Below are 6,844 nucleotides of genomic sequence, written 5' to 3' on the forward strand. Positions count from 1 at the left end.
TCAATAGGTATTTCTCGTTCTTGCTCCTCAATCTGATTTACTACTGATGCTGACTTAAAATCACTTCCATGCTTCATAGAGCGATAGATGTTAAAAGTTACCTCTTCATTGTTCAATCGTAACTTCATCTGCACTTTTTCCATATCAACCAAAGCACGCCCAGTCGCAGGGATTGGTCTTTATAAGATGATGGGAACCTCGAAATCGACCTCAAAATCAATTATCACAAAGTCTGCCCTAAAGAGAATGTCTCAACTTTCACAAGGACATCTTAGAGAACTCCAATCGGTCTCTTCACAATTCTATCGGCAATCAACAATCGCATTGTAGTCGGCTTGGGAGTCCTTAGCCCCAACTTCTTATAAATTGACAACGGCATCAAGTTAATGCTAGCACTCAAGTCACACAGTGCCTTCGCAAAGTGCAGTATACCGATAGTAAATTGGATGGTTAAAGCTCCAGGATCCTCTTTCTTTAGCACCAGTGACCTAGTAGCAATGGTACTACAATGCTGCAACTTGTCTTCAATTTTAAAACCGACTACCCTCTTTTCAGTCACCAGATTCTTCATAAACTTCACATACCCTCTGTTCAAATGCCTCTATCAACGGAACATTTATGGACAAGTGCTTCAACATAGCTATGCACCTGCGGTATTTACCCTCTTCAGTCTTTTTCACCAACCTTTATGAGAAGGGAGGTGGACGTCTTGTCATAGGGATCACTTTTTGCGTCACCTCGGATTCCTTTTTAGTATCATCTTTCGGCTCCTCAACTAACTCAACTTCATTCTCAACTTTTTCTGCATTTTCCATTTCAGTCTGCATGGGAGGGTCTATAGTTTGCTTTCCTTCTCGAGTGGTGACTGTCATGTAATGACCATTTTTTTTCCAGATTCTGGACAGTGTTGCTAGGAAGTGTTCCTGGCTGACTTGGATTTATTATTGTGGACAACTGACCCAAATGCTGCTTAAGTTGCTTAATCATCACTACATGGGCGTCAACCTTTTGAACGATACTAGATAAATCACTATGCATCTCCTTCACATTGTCAACAATCGCATCAAATATTTTCATCATCTTCTATATCATATCTTCAATGCGAGTCATACTCGATTCGACATCTCTATTACCAGGTGGAACATAGGGTCCACTCTTCTCATTCCTATTTCCATAACTATTTCGGTTGTAGTTGTTGTCACGATTGAAGTTCCCATCACGGTTGTAGTTATCATTGTTCTGGCCTTGGTTTCCTTGACCTTGGCACCAATTTTTTGAATTGGATACTTAGGCATTAGTCCGGAATCCCCCACCCCCCCCCCCCCCCCGTCTAATCCTTCACCAAATTCGCACCCTCCCCATAATAATACTCATCGATAGGTGGAGCTCTAGGTTGATAATTCACAACATTCACTTTTTCTGCCCTAGGGCTCACATGTTTCAATACCAAGACAACTTCTGTTCTTAATTAGGCCATCTCTTCACGAATATCATCATTGTATTGACTTGGTGCAGTTTGGACTATGAATATAATCCTGACAGTATTTGCTTTTCTAGTGCTCCATGCCTTGCTATTCTTGGAGATCTTCTTAAGTTTTTTGAGCAAATTCTCCAAATGTGCACGCTCCATAAGACCCTCCAGCAATAGTATCTATCACAGCCAACCTATTGTCATCTTACCCTCTGTAGAAATACTCTTTCAGTGACTCATCATCTATGCGGTGGTTGAGCACACTCCTCATGAATCTAGTGAATTTGTTCCACGAGCTACTCACTGACTCTCCAGGCAATGCTACAAAGTTATTTAGTTTATCCTTAAGATTTATCTTCTTGGACACCGGAAAGTGTCTCTCCATGAATACCTTATGCAGCTGGTCCCAATTGTGTTTTGAATTCTATGGCAACTAAGAAAGCCACACAGTCGCATCACCAGTCAACGAGAGTGGGAATATTCTCAAACCTATTACATCCATATCCAAGTTTGGTAGTCCCACACTACTCATACATACACTCTTAGCTTTAGTCATATGGGCATATGGATCCTCCGAAAGTAACCCAACAAATAACCCTCTCTATATAAGCATTTGCATCAGACTGTTGGTCACCATAAAAGAATGTCCTAGAGGTAGTGGGGGAGAACAATGGCACCAGTTGACTCCACCGAATCATATTCAACCCTGTAATTATCACGACCTCTCGCTGCCTGCTGGTTATGCCCTCTTTTCGGATTTACAATATGGCTAAGAGCATTCACCACTCCGAGAAATTGCACACCAACTCTATCCCCTTGGCCCTCTCCAATTGGATCATTGTGTACTTCGAGATTTAAGCCTCTTCCATCCATTTTTCTCAAAGTTCTTTGTAGTTCTGGATCGTTGGGAGACAGGGGATTGCTTTGACTCTGTGTACTTGTCATACACTAGAGTATAGACCTGTAGAAAAAAAAACAAGAAATTGTAAAATTCAGGAAATAATTTACTAAAGTTCAATAGCGAAATTAGTCAAATAAAAAAGTTGTATTCCCCAGCAGCGGCGCCAAAATTTGATACTCCAAAATTACACCTCTCAAAAGAAGTATAAGAGGTCATTGTCAAATAAAGAACCTAAGTTTGAGGTTGGGGTCGATCCCACAAGGAATATGGTTTAGACTTAGGCTAACTTACGAGTATCTATGTTTAGTCAGATTATTTCCGAGAAAGGTAACAAAAGGGGGGATTTGTAAACAATATAACACTTTGTTGATTTGTGTCAATCAGTAACTAGTGAACATGATTTGCAGTTTGACATATCAATATGAGATGAAAGTTAGAGCATAAGTGTTCCCCACGAGCTCTTAACGCAGTATTCCTAATAACGGTAACTTTATCCTAGTGTTGACATGCAAGGTTGATAAGTTAGGTGTCCCTAAGTGATTGGTCCTCCATATAGAGAATTTCACCACACAACTAGGTCCCTCTACGGGTGTATGCTTTACTAGCCCTTACCCTTAACCCCGGATTAGCCTTCGCAATATTAGGGTTGGACTATTAGATAGTAGCTAAACACGTCTAAATCTCCGTTGCTTAATCCTTTTCTCATACATTACTTCCTTGGTCTGGCAAGTAGGAACGAGGCGAGTTCTAACGTTCGCCACCATTAAAAAGCATTTAAAACAAAAAGAATAACAATACATACATCAGTACTATTCTAGAATTACATATTTATTAGTCATACAGTGTCATGGTTCTGACTACCCTAGTTGTGGATTTATCTACTCATGCTTGAGAGTTCACAATTCATGTTAGGGTTCACAACAAAAATCATAAACTTACAATTAGAATAGTTGAGTACCAAAATCTTCATTTAAAAATCAAACAGAAATATCAAAAACCAAGCTTAAAGAATTAATTGCCAAAGATGTTTGCAAAATAATCCTCAAAGTCAAAACAAAAGATCCCAAAGTGTCTAACCACCAAAAAGGAAATATACCACTTATATTTATAGAAAAGAAATCCTAAACCAAGTAGGAAAAGAAAAAATAGGAATGTGTGGTTTGGACGCGGTTTCGATCGACGACAGCCACCTACAGACTGTGGATCAGCTAACGGTTTGTGGTTCTCCTCCGTGGTTCAGCAGTTGGCCAAAAAATCATGGTCTTCAATCGACGGTCATCACCTACGAACCATAGGTCCATTCACAGTCTGTCCCATTCCTTCGTGGTTCAAGTATTGAACTCAACTTTCTGAATCAAACGACGGTCCGTCACTCAATCTACGGGGCGTCATTTGCCTCTGTAGTTCCATAGTTAGTCAGACTTCCTTTAACACACACCTACGCCACTCAATCTATGGCTCGTCGACTGGATGATGACCCGTGGTTGGACTCTGCCAAATGCCATTTTTGCTACTTCAGCTCTTTTCTCACTCAACCGCTCCAAACCTATTTCCTCCAAAAATCACATCAAAATACCATCATATCTAATAACAAAATGCCCAAGACTCACACAAACTACAAGTTTAATGCATCAAAAATACCGTAAACTCAAGGTATATCACACATCGGCCAACCGAGGCTAGGCGACATGAGTCGTGGCTTGCACGCATCAACCAGGCGACATCGGTTATGGCCTGCGTGCATTGGCCAGCCACAAAGGTCGTGCATGCGCGCATCGGCCAATTGAGGCTAGATGACATCGATCGTGGCCTGCAAGCATCAGTCATGGCCAGGAAACATCAGGTGTCCTATGCGCATTGGCCAACCAACATCGACTAAGGCCAGGCAATGTGATTTGATGCCCCTGCATATTGGTCAGCCAACGTTTGACGTGGCCTGCACGCATTGGTCAGTCGATGTCGGACGTGTCTTGCCTGCATCATATGTGGCTTGCATACAATGCATATAAGCAAGGAAGAATATCGACTTCAAGCTAAAACATACTTTTTAAAAAAAGATATGTTCATAATAGCTATTTGCAAATCAAATACAAATTCACATCATCATGAAGAATTCAATGAAGCTAAATCAAAATCTCAAAAATCTATTTTTTTTATGAGTATGCACGTATGAGGAAACATTGGAATTACTAAAACACAAGAATCCTAAAGAATGAACATGAGGGGCTAATGCCTCAAGATAGATTCAAAGATAACAAAAATAGATAGGGATGCTAAGATATCGAACCATCTCTGGCCTTTCACTTATCAATCAAAAGCAAAGAACCCTTCCAATAATTTAGATAGTTCCACACCCTCTCAACATGAAGCACACTATCTCACCCTTGGGAGAAAATCTCTCTAGTCTTTTTAAATCCATCTCCCTCAACCCAAGCATAGCACCAAAGTCTTAACAACCACGAAACCATTGTTACATACAAGCAATGCTTAAGGAATTTCCACCAAGAATTCAAGGTCAACTTCAAACACAATTACCACACATGGAGTTTTACCATAGACAATGAAACACCCAATACAAAGTAATGCATAACTACAAGCGAAAAGATAAAAACTTACCAATTTTCCCCTTTTCATTCTAAGATAGGTTCATTTCAAACTTGAAATATGACCAATCGAGTCCTACAATATATGGAAGCATGACAAGAGTGAAGTCAATCTATCCCAAGAATGATATCAAAGTCTAACATATTAATCTCTACAAGATCAACAAAAGTGACTATATGAGGAAAAGAAACATGGCAATTTCTGTAGACTCATTTAGCAATGATAGAGTCACCAATAAGTGTAGAGATTGAAAAAGGTTCTAAAAGAATTTTAGGACAGACATCAAATTTCATTGGCACATAAAGAGTCATAAAAGAAAATGTAGCACCCAGATCAAGCAAAACATACACCTCAAGATGAAATACTTTCAACATAGCGGTCACAATATCCAAAGAACTCTCATGATCATGTCGAGTCTTAATAGCATAAATCATGTTCTGGCAGGGGGCACCACCCGAACCATAACCATTAGGCTGAGCTTTCTTACCATCCCTTCCCATGCTTAGTTGCAAAGAAAAATCCCTCACCTTGTGATACCCTCTTCCCACAACCATTGCAAATATCCATACTTGTTAAGCATCTTCCCGAGTGACTTTTTCAATACTTTTGGCAAGAAAAAACTGAAGATCAACATGAACCACCTCCTTGAGGCTTAGGGTTAGACACCCTATCTCTTTTGAACTTTGGAGTCGGAACATTAGAACCATTTTGATCAAAGAACTTTAGTCGTGCATACTCTTTCACACTCATGTTCCCTTGTTGAAGATTGATGAACTCAAGCACTTTTTCTTCCCTCGTCTCAAGAGGAAAGAATCAGTCAAGGAAAGCCCCTTTGAATTTCTCCATATCAAAAGGACCTGTATCAATTTCGCTCTCTTCTTTCTATTGATTGAACCATACTTGAGCAATACACTTAAGTTTAAAAAAGGCTAAGTGAGCCTATTCCACAAACGTCACACCCATAATCTCTACGATCTTGTGGATTTCCTCGATAAACTCTTGGGGATCTTCCTCAAGTTTTGACCCATAGAACTTTGGGGAATTCATCCTAGTGAAGTCCATCACCCTTATTGTCTTCATGCCCACAATTGGGTTCATGGGAGCAATGACCTATTTTTAGCTGGAGTGGTCATAGCTTGATGCAACACTTGGAAAGTTGTTGAGAACTCAGCATGTGAAACTTGCTCGGCCAAAGGATCGACCGACACTTGAGGAACCTAGGTCTCTACATTTTCACCCACATTCCTTCTTGTGTTAGCTCTTCAAGAAAGCATATCCTGAAAAACACGGGACAATAGCTAGGAGGAAAACCTTTATAGAGATAAACTTTATGGAACAACTTTAAAGTAGTGAAAGAAGTGTAGTTTTCTAAATGCCTTGTAACCTTCTTATTTATATGTGTGGCACACTTCACACTCATGAATAAGAATATACTTGACATGACTTGTCATACATCCTAGGACTTTTCTAAACTCTAATGCTCTAAATACCAAGTTTATCACCACCTAGAGTACATCTTATATGTGACATGAAGAGTGAGACTGCGAGATGCCCTAAATAAGCTACTTGACGTAAGGAAGATGTAAAGAAATACAATAAAAATGAACAAAAGTCATATAAGTCACAACTCTTTAGATGACCTAAAAAATACAAACAAAATACATAAGAGAATATGTGGAACCTCAATTAAGTATGACATAAGCCTTCTATCCATAAATATGACTAGGTCAAACTCCTAAGTCCTGAAAAATAATGGAGAACTGAAGGACTAAGAAAGAAATAAAGTGACAATGGGCTAGCCCTCAAACCATGACGACTCACCAATCCAAACGGTCAACCACTGAGCAATCTTGATTTATCCATGTCCG

The 6,844-nt window shown here is 39.7% G+C and overlaps 1 protein-coding gene across 1 annotated transcript; it reads right to left on the reverse strand.

Annotated features, from left to right (window-relative positions):
- Positions 1-271: 271 nt before the first annotated feature.
- Positions 272-1,080, reverse strand: LOC125833340 (uncharacterized). The gene is made up of 3 exons (XM_049512480.1): positions 960-1,080; positions 738-865; positions 272-601 (listed from the first exon to the last, which is right to left on the reverse strand). Exons 1-3 carry the CDS (start codon positions 1,078-1,080, stop codon positions 272-274), a joined length of 579 nt encoding a protein of 192 aa, XP_049368437.1.
- Between the last annotated feature and the right edge of the window lie 5,764 nt (positions 1,081-6,844).

Source organism: Solanum verrucosum, unplaced genomic scaffold, assembly GCF_900185275.1.
Source record: "Solanum verrucosum unplaced genomic scaffold, falcon-dt-bn FXZP01000274.1, whole genome shotgun sequence".
Classification (NCBI taxonomy): Eukaryota; Viridiplantae; Streptophyta; class Magnoliopsida; order Solanales; family Solanaceae; genus Solanum; species Solanum verrucosum.

Coding starts and splice junctions, on each gene's coding strand:
- LOC125833340 (XM_049512480.1), bottom strand. CDS start 1,080: ATGATGAAAATATTTGATGCGATTGTTGACAATGTGAAGGAGATGCAT. Junction 866..959: donor GCAACTTAAGCAGCATTTGG/GTCAGTTGTCCA, acceptor ATTACATGACAG/TCACCACTCGAGAAGGAAAG. Junction 602..737: donor ATACTAAAAAGGAATCCGAG/GTGACGCAAAAA, acceptor TTCCGTTGATAG/AGGCATTTGAACAGAGGGTA.